This window comes from Trachemys scripta, chromosome 1, assembly GCF_013100865.1.
Source record: "Trachemys scripta elegans isolate TJP31775 chromosome 1, CAS_Tse_1.0, whole genome shotgun sequence".
NCBI lineage: Eukaryota > Metazoa > Chordata > Testudines > Emydidae > Trachemys > Trachemys scripta.
In genome coordinates, this window is record NC_048298.1 from 201886431 (window position 1) to 201905004 (window position 18574).

At 37.4% G+C, this 18574-nt stretch overlaps 1 protein-coding gene across 11 annotated transcripts in view; it reads left to right on the forward strand.

Moving 5' to 3' along the window:
• DMD (dystrophin) overlaps positions 1-18574 on the forward strand; it is a 1855422-nt gene that overhangs the window by 1228589 nt on the left and 608259 nt on the right. For all 11 annotated transcript variants that reach the window (XM_034754682.1, XM_034754655.1, XM_034754674.1 and 8 more), the window contains one exon: positions 6439-6603. In XM_034754682.1, coding sequence (XP_034610573.1) covers positions 6439-6603 — 165 coding nt within the window. The remainder of the gene's footprint in view (positions 1-6438; positions 6604-18574) is intronic.

Here is an 18574-nt window from a genome sequence, read left to right on the forward strand (position 1 = left end):
TTGCATCTATGCATCTTCTTCTGGGAAGCCACATGCATTGACTGCTTAATTGTCAGATAGGTCAATAAATCTTTTACTAGACACACATTTTCTCTCTCTCTCTTATCCCATTAAGATTCTTAATGTTTCGTGAACCCTGCATGGTTATGTGAAAATTTAGGATACTTAAAAACAAACAAACAAAAATCCAGCAACAACAACAAAGAAATGTTGGTATGACTTCTGCGCCTAGAATTCTTAGTATTTTGTTGCAAGATGCAGCTACTGTACTGTAAGTAATCCAAAACAGTCTTTTCTTCATAAGATAGATTTTTAGTCTTTTTTAAAATTAAATCTGACACCTTCCATGGCCAAACCTCTCTGTGAGACAGTGGACTATTTCACACTATGCTATTATGTCAAATGATAGTTTTAGTTAGAACCTGTTTTCTCTCTGTTCACAATTAAGATAAAAGAATGTGAAGTAAAAAATCATGTCAGTTGATGTATCTAATGTACTTTTTAAGAATCTACATTTAATTAGAACTATTTTGTCCCCTCTCATTCACCTTTATAATGAATTTGTGACAACTTTTACAGTAATATTAATAACATAACCATATTTGAAGTAAGATATAATATGTGGTTACTAATATTTTTTTTTAACATGGGGGGGGGAAGACAACCTAGCGGGAGAGGGTTTTTGGAGCCAGGTGAATCATTCTACTCTTTTCATTACCAACATTTGAATTATACTAAAAGATCAGTAAGTGCATCAGTACTTTGAGGGCAAAATGAGCACTACAGACCCAGAAAATTTTGAATTAAGGTTAAACTTAAAAGAAAGCCAAACATGTTAAGGTATGGAAATACATAATTAGTGCACATAACTGTACTCTGTGCTTTAATAACACCATGCAATAACCATACAGTTACAGTTAGTGTTTTTAATCCTAGGTTAAACTGTTTTCTTATGGGCCTGCTACACATTTTCACTTGTTTTTGCCTTCCGGTATCACTCCAGCCTAACTGCCTAGATTGCAACTGCAGTGATTTCTGCTCCACTTTGTCACTGCCTTTTCTGCCTTGGACTACAGCACTGATTTTGCATTCCACATTGCTTCCATCTCAGTATGCAATGTACAGAGGAATATCTTTGAGCTGAACAATCAGCCAAAAAAAAAAAATCATAGGAAAAGTTTCAAAGCACAATAGCGTGAGTGGTTTTACATTAAATGAAAAAGGAAGGGGAAGGACCTCTTGTAGTGATAGTTAAGTTATTTCTGAGGGATAAAAGGTCATCTAACACCTAAGGTTGGAAACAGCCCTTGGGATTACTTCTTAGTTCTGTAAGGGGGATGATATGAAAATATTTGTATAAAGATTCAAACTTTTGAGCTGAGGTTATTTTATTCAAACTTCTCAGAACATTCTGATATTCCCAAAGATGTTAATTACTTTTCTGGTATTTTTTTTAAATGTATCTTAATGCAGTCAGTAAAAAATATGAATATTCAGCGATGCAAAATTAAATTACTTCAAAATGATATGCATTTTAAGATTACAACAATAATGAACATCTTGTGAAAACCTGGGTCAGTTTATATAAAATTAGCATCATCTAATGTTTGCCAGTTTAGAGCTTAAATCTTTTTAATTATTCTATTACTTAAGATGCCAATCAGTCTAATTTAACTCTTCAACTAAAGTACTAAATTTCAGTATCTAAAGTTTTACAATTAATATTTAGACATGCAGCCAAAACTGCAAGGGTTCTTTGATGTTAAAGTCAGAGTCTCTTTCTTTAATCCACCTTTCTGCCAGATCCACTTTTCTTTGGAGGTAGACAAAGGTGCATCTTTCTATGTTCTGTTGATTTGCTGCCAGTCAAGCCAGTGTTCCGGGATATTAATACATATTCATTGGGAGAAATACAGTTGGTTTTTAGCAGCCTACTGATATTGGAATAGGATTAGAAGGCACCTCCTATGTCACTGAATCCAGTCCCCTGCTATCTCAGACAACCTCATCATATAATTCCCTTAATAAATTAATCAAACCCTATCAAAACTAGTTTGCTTGTTTTCTTCCATTGCTCCCTTGGCTGGTAGAAGTGCTTCTAATTTCCTCTAGCTGACCAGACATTTTCTTGATTGTTTTTACCATAGCTAGTAGACACCAATGTATTGAACAGGTCCCAAACCTTTTCTATTGCTTTCACTTCATAATAGTCTTGCCTGAGACTTCTCCCAACAGAGAGAGAATTTGGGTTTCTCATATGGTAGCATAAAACACCCTCCTTGGATCTTACAGGGGTTACATTTATTGACATACTGTCAAAACCTGCTAATATCAGGTACTTTTAAGATAACTATTACTGGAGTCCTCATCTTTGTTTCTTTATGTCGAATAATAGGTCTCATGCCCTAGGGTTAGGAATCTATAGAATAATCTTGGATGTTTTTCAAGACCTCATCTAAGAAGTTAACTCATATTTATAGATATGACTTTTTTGTTTGCATAATAAATTAGTTGACATGGAACCTTACGTACAAAATATCTCATTTTTTTCACAATATTAACCATTTAACAAATTTAGTTTTTCTTCATACAAAGATAATCCCATGCCAGTGCTTCTGTATTTAGCTCAGGATTCAACTCTTTTGTAAACAGCGTATGACCCCCATGACTTCCTGATGTCAGCTGGCAGAGGTCACAGGAGTACATAAAGGTTACAGGAATCCCCTGGGTCTGGTATCTACATATTAGTCCACCAAAGAATGTCATCTTTAATGAAAAGCTGAGTCATGATGGTGGTCATGATCATTTTGAGATGTATATATGGAACATATGTGAGGAGTTCTGTATATAAGTACTAAAAAATATGTTCACTAGGTCTGCGAGTTAAAGTAGGTCATCAAAAGGTTATTTATATAGTCCTGTTATGCGGTGGGAGAGGAGAGAGGAGGGGAGAGAGATGCTCCCTCTCTGTCCATGAGCAAATTGAGTACTGTATTGTTACTAGTGGATACCCATTTACAGTCTGAGCAAAATGCTAATCAATAGATTGCAGGGGCTGCAGGAAAAAAACAAAAACACCAGGGATTATTCTGTTTAGATGGAAGACCGTGAACTTTTGGAACTATATCTGAGGTGCAGCTATACGGAGGGAGGGGGGATGGAGTGAGGAGTGGCAGGGCTTTGGAGAAGGGACGGGGCAGGAGGCAGGGTAAAGAGGTTTGGTTTTCTGCAAATAGAAAGTTGGCAAACCTATACTCATAGGTCTTCCAGGGGATAAATCAACTTATCTAGATATTTGCCTATATTACAGTCTACATAAAAAGCACTAGCGAAGTTGGTACAAACTAAAATTTCATAGACAATGACTTGTTTATACTGCTCTGTATATTATACACTTAAATGTAAGTACAATATTTATATTCCAATTGGTTTATTTTATAATTACATGGTAAAAATGAGAAAGTAAGCAATTTTTCATTAATAGTGTGCTGTGACACTTTTGTATTTTTATGTCTGATTTTGTAAGCTTTTAAGTGAGGTGAAATTTGGGGGTACACAAGACAAATCAGACCCTTGAAAGGACTACAGTAGTCTGGAAAGGTTGAAAGCCCATTTTTATTAAGTCCTCTTTTTTGTGTAAATTGTATTTTCAGTGTCAATAACTTAGAATGCGGATCGTAAAACCTAATTATTTTAGTTTACGCATTATTTGTACATTTTGATGTTAGAAGCTGAATATATCTAAGAATATAGCTAACTATGCTCTTCTTTTTGGAAAAAGAAAACCATCATGTTAATGTTTCCTTTCTTCTTCTTAACACACTTGCCTTAACACCCCTGATAAATGTTGATTTGAAATTAGTTTATGTTTAAACCTTTCAGGAGTAGACTCAGATTTATATAGTGGACCTCTGTCTCTGATCACTTGTTTACTTTCAAGAATAATATCTCTGTTGAACTTGTTTATGTTTATTAAAGTTTCTAAACATTGCAGATTAACATTCAAATGTTGTAAAAAAGATGAAGCTAATCTTCTGTGAAATTAATCCAGCGTCTGCATAGATATTGAATTAACACGTAAGGGAAATGGATGCATTTTTAATTGTTTTCCTTCACCTCAGGGGATATATGCTGTACTATGAGTGGAAGTGATTTTATTATACTTAACAAGATTAAGAGAAAACAAAAAGGGATTTGACTTATTGGTCAGATTTTATTAGATATTGGAGCAGTGGTTCTCAGCCTGTTTACCATTGTGGGCCGTATATGCAGCGTTCTGTGTTATTTGGGCCACACCCACACTATATATATATATACTACCTGTATATCTACCTGGGCCACAGCTGTGTGCTGATTGTGCCACAGGTTGTGAAGCACTGTGTTAGAGTATTAAGGAAAAACAGTAACAGTGACAATCATTTAACATATTGGGGAAATATATGAATGACAAAAACCTGTTGATGTTCTAAAATAAACTATATATAACAGTGTTATTCCTTTGATTTAGTCTAATTTATATTTTCAAATGGACTATTATTTGGAAAAACAAAGTGAAAGTTATTTGTCACGAGATTCATATTTTCCTCCCTTTATCTCAGCTGTGTTTTTCATAGAAACCTTCATTGCATTCTGGTCTCTAATGGTTTTAGATTTATTGTGTTATATAAATAACGGAGATGAAAGATTAGTAGGTAGTATGCATCAGTAACATTTTTGTAGTCAGCCAATAGCATAGTAGTGCTTCCACTAATACAGTGTAACTCCAAAAGGAATATTGTGTTTATCAGATGCTTCCCTCATTTTGCTACTTTTAAAAGAGCCATTTTAGTAAAAGCCTGCTCTTAGAAATATGGGCCACAGGGAAGACTGATTTTCTTAATCTGCAGAGCAGACCCACTTTTTTTGTCCAAGTTGAATAATTAATTGCCACCCTTTTTAATACAACGTGAGCACCACATTGGTTTAAAGGATGCTGGAAAGAAGAAAACTGTGATTTTTTTCTTTACTATTTTTATTTCCATCTTCTTCTTGTCTTAATTTCTAGCACTTCTATGTTGTGGATTAGTGCTATACCATCTAGTACAGGGGTGGGCAAAGGTTTTGGCCTGAGGGCCACACCTGGGTGGGGTAATTGTATGCAGGGCCATGAATGCAGGGCTGGGGCAGGGGATTGGTGCGGGAGGGAGTGTGGGGGGGTGCAGTGTGCAGGAAGGGGCTCAGGGCAAGGGGTTGGGGCGCAGGAGGGGTGCAGGTGTATGAGGGAGCTCAGGGCAGGGGGTTGGGATGCCAGGAAGATGCGGGGTGCGGTGGGGGCTCAGGGCAGGGGGATTGGGTGCAGGAGAGTTGCGGGGTGCAGCAGGGGGCTCAGGGCAGGGAGTTGGGGTGCTGGAGGGTTGCGGGGTGCAGCAGGGGGCTCAGGGCAGGATGTGGGAGGGAGCTCAAGGCAGAGGGTTGCGGTGCAGGGTGCAGGAGGGGTTTGGGGTGTGGGCTCTGGTCTGGCACCACTTACCTGGAGTGGCTCCGGGCTGGCAGCGATGCGCAGCAGGGTTAAGGTGGGCTAACTGTCTGCCCTGGACTCACGCTGCTCCCAGAAGCGACCAGCACCACGTCCCTTCAGCCCCTGGGGGAGAGAAGGGCAGAGGGCTCTGCGCGCTACCCTCGCTTGCGGGTACCTTCCCCCAAGCTCCCGTTGGCTTCAGTTCCCCGTTCCTGGCCAACGGGAGTGTGCGGGGCCTTAGTTTGCCCTCCCCTGATCTAGTAGCTCTTACTTTCTGATGCTATTGAGAATCGCTGTGGATAAATATGAACCTGCCTGAGGCTTTGCCTAAAAACTGAACAAGTAGAACTCAGACTAGAGGCACAAGTAAATACATATACATTCCCCTTATTATTTTTCTATTTGTATTTGTACTTTTTTATCTGTACTTCCATATTCCAACCTGACTGGAAATGAGCAGAACTAAGGATCTTTTAAGAAAACATGTTCTCATGAGATTTCCAGATTTAAGAGGTTTAGATAGTTTGAATTAGCATCTGGACATTTGAATGTTTATCTGAACTTAGATGAACTGCCAGCCCCTTTCAGATTTGTATATTCATTATTAAAATATTATACTCAAAGTAAAAGGTTTTATACTGAAACAGTTTCACCTCCTGAGAAAACAACCTTCCTTTATGTAGCACACAGGAGTAGGTGTACATCTGAATAACTGAAAACATGAGAAATGTGACATCACTTGTTTTCCAGGGGGAGTGTTGTGGTAAATATATGCAACTGTTTAGTACAGTCCTTTAAAATGTGCATTTATTTCTTTAACTCACCCACCCCCTGTGTGTGCATATGATTTAAGCTCTCTTAACAATATAAAAGTGCACTATTATGTTGCTACATGTAGCTTATTTTTTTCTCTTTCAAACCAAATTTCTGGTATTTTTAAGGTATCCAAAGATCTACCGGAGAAAGAAAAAGAAATTGAGCATCTGCTAAATAATTTCACCCAGTTTGAACAACAGTTAAATCAGCTGATATTGTGGGTATCTCCCGTCAAGGATCAATTAGAACTTTACAACCAAGTGGGCCAACTAGGAGCTTTCAATATTAAGGTAATGTTTTCTTTTTTAAATTTCTGTATTTTTCACTGATAGAAAGTCAGCTCTACAATGAAATGTGGATTTTTTGTCCCTCCTTCCCTCTTATTCCTAAAAAGCAAAACATTTCTTGTGACAGTGGCAGTGTAATTTGTGCAATCTGTTTGGTTTGCCATCATTTTCCACTGAGTTATGAAAAAAATAAAATTGTAATAAATACTTTCTACTTAAGAATCCAAAGAAGAAATATGACTCAAATACTGTTAATTGTCAGTGCACTGATAGGCGAATTAGCTGTGCAGCTCACGTTAACAATAAAGTCTCATGAAACAAGTTGAGAATAGTACCCTAGACCTCTCGTATTAAAGATTCTATGCATTGATGCATTTTATTTATTTACTTATTCTTTTACCAGCAGATGCGAGGTTTAGAACAAATCATTGGAAAGGATAAATGTAAAGCTCTGGCAGCTTTATCTTTGAGAATATTTTTACCCTATTCTTTCATACCAGAGTAAGGACCTTGAATATTTGTGCTCTGAGAAATCTAAAGTAGTTATAAAACATCATGTATGGTATGGATTGGATTCTGCAAACCATTACTAGAGTAAGCAGTGGTTAATACTAGTGCTGTACCAATATCTTCAGTGAAATAACACTCAGGAATAAATATTTTATGTGGTGATAAGGTTTGTAAGTTCAAGTCCTGTATTGTGGTTAGATATAACTCAGCATATATAGGGTCATGTTTTGATACTCTTACTTACAGTGAAAAGTATCTAACTCTACAAAAAGCCTCATTGAAGTCATTAGGCCTACTTATGAAATAAAATACTACTCAATGCAAGCAATAGTATTGTAATCTGACACCTGATGTGTAATCATGTGTAAAACAAAATATATGTTTGAATAGGATGAATGAATGATGTCAGAGAAATTAGATTTTAAAAAATCTATTACGATGATACAGTTTGTTGGGACTGCATCTAAATGGTTTCTGCATGTAGGACTGGGGATCATGACCCCTTCGGGACTGCATGGTTATTATGTGGGGGTCATGAGCTGTCACCCCAAAACCCTGCTTCACCTCCAGCATTTATAATAGCGTTAAATATATATATAAAAAGTATTTTTAATTTATAAGGGGAGGGGGTTGCACTCAGGGGCTTGCTGTGTGAAAGGGGTCACCAATAGAAAAGTTTGAGAACCACCGGAGCATTTGGATGTGTATGTGTATGTGAAATAGATTGGGACACATCCCCAGCTAGTGAAAATTGGTTTAACGCCATTGAAGTCAGCAATTGAAATCAATGGAGTTTCAAGAGTTTATACTAGCTGAGGATCTGTCTCACTCTTTGATTAATGGTCAAGTGGAAGATTTTCTTAGATGTTGCTGTGTTTTGTATCAAAACACAATGTTTGGTGAAACAGCATTTCAAAAAAATTGTTCTAAGAATACAGTAGAATTATTGTTTTGCCTTGAATGAAGTGAAACTGTAATTATTTCCAAATAATTGAGTTGAGTTGAAGCTGTTTATTAATTTGGCTTAATTCTATTTCTTTTATACCAAAACACACAATCTCACAATCGATTTATATAAAACAGCTGATCTCAAGTCCTATAACTGACAGAATGAGTTCAGTTACAACATTGATTCCGTCTTTGAAAGATATAAAATAGTTCAATTGCAAATGCCTTTATATATATATAGTGAGCAAAGAATGTATTTATGTTTCTGCAAAAAAAATCTGTGTTTATCTCCTGTAATTTTAACAGATTTTATGCTTTATATTTGTATTATGTCCTTTCTGATGTTCTTTTCCATGGCCTCCATTACTGTCCAGAAGCATTTCATTGGAAATTGGCTAAATTGCTCTGAATTATAATAGAGTATTGCTTTCTTAATGTTTGTGAAAAGCCACATTCTGATTGGCTGTATGGGGCTTCTTTTGTGATGTCATAGTCATTCTCCATATGGAGCTCTGAAACAAAAAGACAAAAAATATTCCTATAATGCTGAATGGGTGAGATAAAAATTTAATGGAGGGAGGGGATGAAAAGTGGCAAAGGCTGGTCCCTAAGCTCTCCAGTACCCTCGCTGTTTTTCCATTTCTCTGCCAGAGAACAATCTGCTTCTTTCCCGGTCTAGTTATTTATACCTAATCTATTTCTGTTTTATATACAGTGCTTCTCTCTCTCCATGACAGCTGCCTCTTCCCTTTTGTTGTGTACACACACACTTCCGTTCAATAAGAAGGGCTTCTTTTAGATTATAACATTATGTATAAACTGATTGAGAGCCTTAAACCAGCTACATGTTCTGCTAAGAGCAGCTTTGCCACAAATGGCAAGCAGAAAGGGAAGCAACAATTTATTTTTGAAGTCCCCCTGCTAGTGCATCTCCAGATGGGTGCTTCAGAGGGAAACCACTGCTTCCCTCTGCAGCCCGGTGATGCAGTGCACACAAGCTCCACCTTATCTGATGCTCCCTCATTCTCTACTTCATCACATTCCCGCCAAAGTTTGTTTGTTCCTGTAAACATGCATGTGAGCAACTTTGAAAATGATGGCATTACTCATCTGAGAAAAGTTACTTGTGTGCATGTGCTGTATTGGGCCCATAAATTGTAAGCTCCTTACCAAATGTATATATTTCTCTCACCATGTAAATGACATAAGTGTAGTTTTATTGCATTATTAAGACTCCGAATTGTCCAGGGAACCTCACAAAACTAGAAAATTAACAATAAATCTCTAGAAGACAGTTAAGAAATGGTGCTGAAATATTTTTCCTACTAAATTCTCTTCTCCTTCTATTATGAAGCACTTTTCTTTGGAATGACATGTTTTAGAGCATCATCACCAACCTAAAATCAAACTTTTTTGTTTAAAGGAATTTCTTTAAATGTTAAATTAAAATCACACATGCTTCTAGAAGTAAACCCAGGTGGGAATTAGAAGGCAACTGGTGGATGTTTGCCTGAGGTTGTGTGCACTAGTAGGTTATTACTGCACTCCCTTTGTTGTGTTTTGTTGCTTTATTCACATATATTATTAACTAGTTGGTTTATGCACCTATTGTTGGAAGACCAAATAGATGTATCTGAAAATCTCTTCCTTCATGCCTGATGGAAAAGACTTTTAATGTATGATTTAAGGATACGTAGAATAAAGTATAATAGATTGCAAATGGATCATATAGGTCTATTTGTGTGCTGGATAGTGAACCTTCTGTTCAATTTTCATTGATTTTTTTTTATTCAGTTTGTCTGGCTTATCAGCCATTTATTTTTATTAAAATTGTATTGGTTTGTGGATAAAAGAATTCATTTTATAAGTAATGTTGGCATGAACAATTTTATTACTTTTTATTGTGGATGATATAGGACAGGGTCATTGACAAAGATGATTATTGGCATATAAAACATAATAGGTTTTTATCTGAATCCTCGTCTATGTCAATAGATTGAGTTTTAATGTCTTTAAAGCACACAGATTTATGCTTTGCTTAGTTTGTCACTTTCTTCAGTGCACTGAGCTAGCCCTTTACTAAAGATTTTGTATCTTAATGGATTGAAAGCAAATGTGGTATTTTAGGGATTATAATATTTGTATATGTAAGATGAAAGTTTTGGAATTGACTATTTTCTTAAAATATAGAAAAAAATCATACAATTATAGAAGTGTAGGATTGAAAGGGACCTGAATAGGTTAGTTCAGTGCCCTGCTTTCAAGGCAGGACACAGGATTAACTGAAATAAAGTAAATATAATTAAGAAGATAAATCATTAAACACAATTTCATAGGGACAAAACTAAAAAAAAAAAATGGAAAGTAGAAAACAGGTAATATCCGTACATTGTGATTAGGTATGTGGAAGATAATCAGGGTAAATAGTTTTGCAACCCACAACTGCCTGGCCCCAACCCAAATGTAAACAACATTTTATAGATTCTGTAATGTTGAGCAAGGTTAACATTTTAAAATGGCCATTACAAACAGTAACGGCTTAAGGGCTGCACTAAGTCCCCAATTCAGCAAAGCACTTAAGCATGTGCTTAATTTTAAGCAAGTGAGTAATTCTCTTGCAGTCTATGGGGAATATATGTTTAGGATTAGGCATATGTTTAAATCCTGTACTGAATCAGAACCCAAAACTGATCTGTGATGTGCATGCTATATGCCATCATTTTGTTGTTGCTATTTTGTTTGTACTTTGTGGGGTTTTTTTCTTTTAACTTTTTTGTGGTTTTTTTTTCTTTTAACCTTTTTGTGCCTGTAAACATGATAAGGGGTACAGCAATGTTATTATGTGAGCTCTGATTTTCTAGTATGTAATATTTTTGATAATCCACAATTAAACATTTCTTGGAATTATTCATTTTAAACTCTAATGTTTATAAACATTAATGAGTGAAATATCATTCTTCTTCTTTGAGTGGTGATCCCTATATGGATTCCAAAAGGGTGCGCATGTGCACCATGCACCGGGGTGGGAACGGTTTCCTAGCACTGTCCGTTGACCTACCCATGTGTCCCCCTCATGTTTGCAGCTGAGTCTATAATAGGCCGTGCGGGTAAATGCTGCTCCATTTCCGACTTACTGCCTCATGGCTAGAGTTGGAACCCCTATTCCTTTGTGCTCTTAGCTTTGCTAAGAGAGTGATTTCCTGTCCGTTTCCCTTGTATATAGTTGTAGATAGTTTTTTGTGTTATGTAGTTGTAGTTACTCATAGATATATGGTGTCGTTTTTCACCCTATTTGGGTAACTCTGGCCTCCTGGGGACTATGCCCCAGGTTCCTGTCTTCAAGAACTGTGCCTCTTGCCTGTTCTCATTTTCAGTGAGCAATGAACACTAGTGCTGTCTGTAATACCTCGGTGAGGCCCACATTACCCGCTGCGCTATTTGTAAGTTGTTCCCGCCCAAAATGTGGGAAGATCGAGAACTTCACCTCTGGAAGCTTTTATTGGAAGAGACAACATTCACATGAGCGCATTCAGATCCGGAACCAACGGTGCACCACTCATCATTGATGGTCAGTGCTCCTGTGAGCACCTCCCAGGCACCAGATCCGATGGTACCAAGACTGCTGGACAAGCCCTGCCATGAGAAGAAGTATGACATAGGCATAAGAGCAGATCCCCATCCATGACTGCTCAGTAATGCAGCGTTTCCTCCCCAAGCTGCATCAGATTGGGTGAGAAGTCATGTGTAGAGCTGACCAGACTGCTGCCTAAGTTTACCAGAATCAAGGATAAGGCAAAATGGAAGTGCAACCAGTGGTACTGTCGGCTGCCCCGGTACTCATTGGTGTATCTGCCACATACCCCACCAGGTCTGCTGACACCACCTGTACCCTCAGGATTGTCGCATATGACTCCCCATACTCACAGGTGCCTGCAACCACTGCTGTCAACAGAGGAGCTGCTCCTTCCATACTCATGGTCTCCATTTCTCTCTGCACTTCCACTCACCTGCTTCCTCCCCTCTCCAGTGAATGAACCATTGCTGCCACCACTGGGGCGAGATGTCCCATTGCCACAGCACGGCCCTTCGGAACTGTCAGTGCTGCCATTTCCAGAACTGTCCTCGGAGTCCATATCCCCCAATTTACAATCCCTTTGGTGTGGTGGTGTTATCCATAGGGCCCACTAATCCACCAATGGCCAAAGACCATTATTTTTGATGCTACTGGCCATCCTGGGATCTGTACCGGGGCCATGGAGCACCATTGGTGGCTTCTCATAGGCCATTCCCCACTCACCCTCCAGCGCCATATGTTTATGAGAATGAGGAAGAAGAGGTGGAACAAGTTCTGCCAGTCCCAACTGCTGCCTCTTCATCCCCAGACAAGGTGCTCATTCCTGCCTCACGCTCCCCACCAGACGACCACTTCCAGTACCAAGAACCACTCTAGTTGGTGGCGATGGATCTGGGGATCCCATTGGAGGAAGTCCAGGACACGCAACATTTGCTCTGCTGGTGAAATATGATTTTCACAATTAAATTAAAGTAACAGAGTTCAAAGACCAGCTACCATGAGACAAAGAACAGCAGCTCCAAGTGCTGTTGGATAAGGGGAGACTGCTGGCCAAGGTGGGCCTCCAGGTTGTTGTGGATGTGGTCAACATTGCCTCTTGGTCTGTGGCAACTGTGAACCACAGGAATTGGTGGCTGCAGTCGTCCAGGTTCCCCAAGGAGATCCAAACCACCAAAGAGTATTTCCCCTTTTTTGACACACAAAAGCTCTTTAGTGAGAAAACAGACAAGACCCTCATTCTTTCAAAGACTCTGGTTCCTTAAAATCTACATTCTGGCCCCGAGGCGCAGAAAGCAGAAGTAGTCGTTTCATCCCCGACCTCAAGACCTCTATCCGGCATACTTGTAACAGCAACAGGAGCCGCAACCTAGCTGACTCCGGTTGCAGAGGTCACAATACCCCACCTCTGCCACAACCACCTGCTTGACCCACTTGCACTAGGAATTGTGGTAGATTCCAGACATTACACCTTCTTTGGCCCGGGGAATAATGAACATCTATTTTCTTCTGATAAATATTCTTCCCATGATAAATCACTCAAATACCAAGGTAGTGAGCATAAAATAAATATTATTATTTAATTTAATAAATGTATGTCAAGATACTTCTCGTCACAAATAAAATGATACATAATAAATATATCTTGGCATAGACATAAATCCCATGTACTGAAAATCAGTGTAGGGATACCTAAATCAATTTGAAAAGACTTTACCCTTAACATTTGAGGAATAATTAATATAGCCTTTGACAGGTCAGTAAAATGAGGCCATCAAGTTTTTATGGCTAACATATGCTGTGTTGTGTACAAATTTTTGTTACTGTAGAAGGCAGCCAGGCTTAGTAACACAACTGGTCCCCGGACCATAAGTTAACACCACTGATTTAAACAGAGGTTTCCAAATACATGTTAAGTATTTAGTTTTAATAATTAACTTATTTCCCATTTAATAAATGAATAAGGATTTCACTAGGGATTAAAATCCATCTATAGTAATAGATAAACTTCACTGACTTTAGTAAACTTTTTCCCACAAACAGCCGAAGCTGGTATCTTTTTAAAATCTTAAAACTGTCTACATGCATCTGCATTTAAATGTGTATTTGTGAACTATAATTTAAAGCATTAGGAATAGATGATATGAAAAAACACAGATTAAAGATCAGTTATTATTAAAGTGGTTTTCTGATCTGAATGTGTGTGTGCATATTACATAGAATTCTTTTCCCTGTAGAAAGATTTCTCTTCCTCTAATCTGTAAATAAAAATGACACCCTTTACCCTGCAGGTTTTTCCTTAGAAATGGAAGAACAATAATTTATATAACTGCAAATGCTCAGTGAAAATTCCCCAAATCCCCATTTTCCTCTGTTCCCTGTTGTAATAGGTATGATTACAGTCACTGAATACCAACTACAATATTTTGATTACTACAGGCTGAACACTAGATGCAATAAAGACTAAAGAAGCTATGTGCATATACACAATTAGCTGTTCACAGCTTACTGTGAAATCTTACACAATTCATTGTTAGATCTGTATTTTGGTTGGGAGGGGAACCCACTGTTCATTTCGGATAGTTCATTTTGGGGGGGAGGGATAGCTCAGTGGTTTGAGCATTGGCCTGCTAAACCCAGGCTTGTGAGTTCAATCCTTGAGGGGGCCACTTGAGGGGGCAAAATCAGTACTTGGTCCTGCTAGTGAAGGCAGGGGGCTGGACTCAATGACCTTTCAGGGTCCCTTCCAGTTCTAGGAGATGGGATATCTCCATTTATTATTATTATTATTATTATTAATAAAATACAGACTACTATCTGTAAATATTTGTCTAGATACATGGAAGAGGAGAGGAATGCACCAGAATTTCTTGACTTTGCTGAAACAATTGAACATTGCAAAGAATTCTGCCAAATGGATAATATTGATAATATTTAACCAGTTGAAAGTGTTGTGGATTCCTAAACTAAAATTAACAAATGCTGCATAGAAAAATCCTATAGAAATAGTATACTATACTGAGATACAGTGATATTATAGAATACACATAGTTCCCATCATAAAAGATGATGGGAAAATACCAGTTTTAACTTTCGGTCTCCTTACTTTTGCATCTAGTTTATGTTGACTTTATTGTCAGTGCTAAGTGGGATTGTGTGAACAGTGCTACATACATTTTGTGAAGTACTCCTTTTCTCTGAAACTAATGATAATTTTCTGTCATCAGTGTGTTACTCAATTCTGATGGTCAGCCAAAAAGTATTACTTAGGTCATAGCACATTATTACATATTTCAATTTGTCCTTATTGTTTTACAGGTAATGTGTTGATGCTATATTTAATCAATATCTGAAGGCTTTGTTATATAAATTTTAAAAATCCACTACAGAAGTTGTATGTTCTATAGATCAGGAGTGCATAAAGTTAGCATCACTGACAGCTGCATCAAAAACTTCCCAAAGTCCTTAAAGCCACATAATTTGCCTAAATATTTATTACATAAATCCTCACAACTATAATATTTGTTCTTGCATCTTTGGTAAAGGAATAGAAGTTGTTGCATGTTCAAATTCACCAGGTAGGATTGCTAAATGCAACGGTTTATTTCTCTGCAGACCATGTATACTCTTTAGCTTCAATTTTGGAAATCCCATATAGGTGTTTGACTTTGTTTAGACTGAAGCTGAGGTGTCTAAAGGCTAATTATAGGCTTACATTTTGAGCACAGCAGAAGTCTACTTCAAATTTACACCATTAGTTTTACTGCATGCAGTTCCAATTCAAACCAGAAAGCAAATAAATGTATTATTTTTAAAATAGCATGATTTTTATGGGCCTGATTTTTGAATGCTTGAAATTGGCAGTACTCATTTAAGGATGTGGTTAACTTTAGGCATATGCTTAGATCCCATTCAAGTCAATGGAACTACTACATTCATAAAATTAAGTATGTGCTAAAGTGCTTTAGTGAATAAGGGCATTAAGTAGGCATACAATATGGGCATGTTGAAAATCCCCATATCATTTCAATTTAGACTTCCCAATAAAACATACTGGATTTCAGCACATGTGCAAGCCCTCTAATAACCTTTTACACCTAGTATATTCAACTCCAGCTGTAGACATATTATGTATTTGATATACTTGGTATTTCCCAATAATGCACTATTACAAGTATACAGCTATAGACCCATACACTGCATTAACAGTAGTGCTATTAACAATTTGTGGAGCTCTAGAAAAATATCTGAAGCTAGTTGTTAAAGCATTAGCATTTATGGTCTGTAAATACTTTCCTGCTGACTCTTCTGTTGAGTTATGTGAACTTCACCTGCTGGGAAAAATTATGGTTCCTAAAGTAGTTAAATTAAGTAGTGATGTTTAATTACCTCAAAAAAGAATATTTGTTTCAGAAGCTTGAGAACAAAATGTCAGAAGACTAACCAACTCCATTTCCCCTTTGCTGTGTTTTCTCTGACTATTTTTTCCTTCTAATCCCAATAATATTTATTTATTTTTTAATTTATTAAGTGTTTTTATTGCCGCTTTCCACATCATTAATACCATATACACTGGGGTTTGGGAGAAAATACCTTTGGGGAGGAGTGTGAGGTAGGTTGTTTTGCTGTTTACCGACTTTTGTTTTGTTATGTTTTTGTTCCTATTTTGGGGCAGAATAGTTGTGAGAGGCAAAAGAAGGGAAGGCATTTGGTTGTCTTGTCTGGGACTCTCTCCCTCCGACTCCTGCTTTGGTTTTATTTCTTTCCTTCTTTCTTTCTTACTGTCTATATCACCTTGGAAGTATTTACATGAATATAACATATATTTGAACACTAGAAACACTAATTTCTAAATTCAACCACGGAAAAAATATTATATTTTTAAAAGTTAAGAATGAAGTGATGAACATCGCAATTCTTGCTGTGTCTATTAGAGAAATAATATGAAAACTGTATGGAAACCTTAACGAAAAGGGGAATAAGTGGACTCATTGGTCATTTGAAAGAGGTGCGTTGCTAGTGGATGGAATCACCTGAGATGGAACGTTGAGGAGATAGGAGTGGATGGTCCTTGTACATTCTTGTGGGGAGGGATTTCTTTGCTAGAATCTAAAAATTCTGGAAGATGGGCAGGACATCTGCTAATGTGGTTCTCTATAAAAATTTGCTAGCTTAACATATTCTTTAATCTTCAGTGTTCGCAGGATTCAATTCACTAGGTGGTTATTTCTGATTTTACCTGCATTAAATATGAAAGTTCCTGGTCAACACCACAAATGGGGGATTAGTGTTAGTGATTACCAAACATCAAATATGAATTTGATTAAACATGCCTGAAGTTTAAGGAAGTGGTAAGAAACAATCAATTGAATGGCAGAAGTAATGAAAATACCTCATTCAAAATGTAAACATTACTAAAGGTTGTAGTAACATGGACAGGATTTGTGCTCATCTTAAAAAGTGCAAACAGGCAGTTTCATCACACTCTTCAAGATTTAATATGGCTTTAAATATATTTTTTCTATTGAAGTGAAAGATTTTAGAATATCAATGAGTTTGATCCTGCAAATGAGACATTTTCAGTGCCATGGTAGCCATAAATGAACATCACTAAATCAGTACAAAGTCAGCTGAAGAGAAGAAAAATAAACCTCCCTGAAAAAGAAACTCATTCTCCCTCAAGTTATATCCTCATGTAAATCATCCTTTCAGGCAGAACCCAGAATAAGTGTGTCGTGCAATATACTCTGATGACAAACAAAAATAGAGTCTTTTGAAACAATAGGCACCTCCATGGAAAACAACTTGCTCTCTCTACTCAGATGCACAAATAGGAATTCATATCTTTCATATGGTACTTGTGAAGAGTTAAAACAATAGAGAGTCCTGACACAAATGTTTTTGATGGCTTCAGTTAACCATTTTTTTTAAAATCACATCGACTCACTGTTTCTCTTTTCATCACAATAGATTGCAATCTTAACCCTCATCTTTTATGATTCTGCACTGGCCCAAATACATGTATGTTTAGCTTGATATACTTAATGCTGGAAAACAACAGGTTTTCAGATTTTCTTGAATTTAATTGAAAATTGTAGGGTCATCTGCTTTCCTTTTCACGGGCTCACTTACATAAATGTCACAACATAAGTATGGTACTATACAACTATTTGAGTTTAGTAGTGTTCATTTTTAATATTTTCAGTTACCTGCCATTAACTCACTAAGTCTAGTAAGAGCACATAAAGGATCTTTATAGTAGATATGGACAAAAATACTAAAATGCTTGGAACTGATTGATGTCCTCAATAAGCATGTCATCAACTGGGGACCATTGCACCAGCCAGAATGGCCACAGTTGATGATGTCACATTAGCCATTGTGTAGTGAAGTTCCCAGATCTGGCTCAATCCTGCAATTCCATGAATCTCTGGAGTGGCCCTGTGGGCAGCACCAAATAGAATCTAGGTATGCACCCCTTTGCACATTGATTGAGAGTTTTAACGCGTGATATGCTTGGATATTTTTGTCCATCCTGGTGTCATGCCCAAAAACATGCCGTACTGCTTTTGAATTTAGTGTTGATTGAAGGAAGAGATTATGATATTTCACACAAAGTCAAACCACATTTTGTTCAGGATGTGGTGCTGACAGTGCATATGGAATGCCTCTAGCAGCTCTTAAGTCTGCCTGTAAAGAGGGTCCAGGTTTTTGACCCATATAGCAATACAGATATTACACAGGTTTGAAAGATCCTGAACTTTGTCTTAGAGCAAAAATGTTTTGCATCCATAAGCGAGACATGGACTTCATACAGGAGTCAGTGAGACTTATTAATCAAAGAATGTCTGGTTTTCTGTGACCACTTGAAGCCTAAATAGATGAACTCATCAACATGCTCCATAGTACTTGACCTCATCTGCACTGGGGGTGTATGATGGCCCA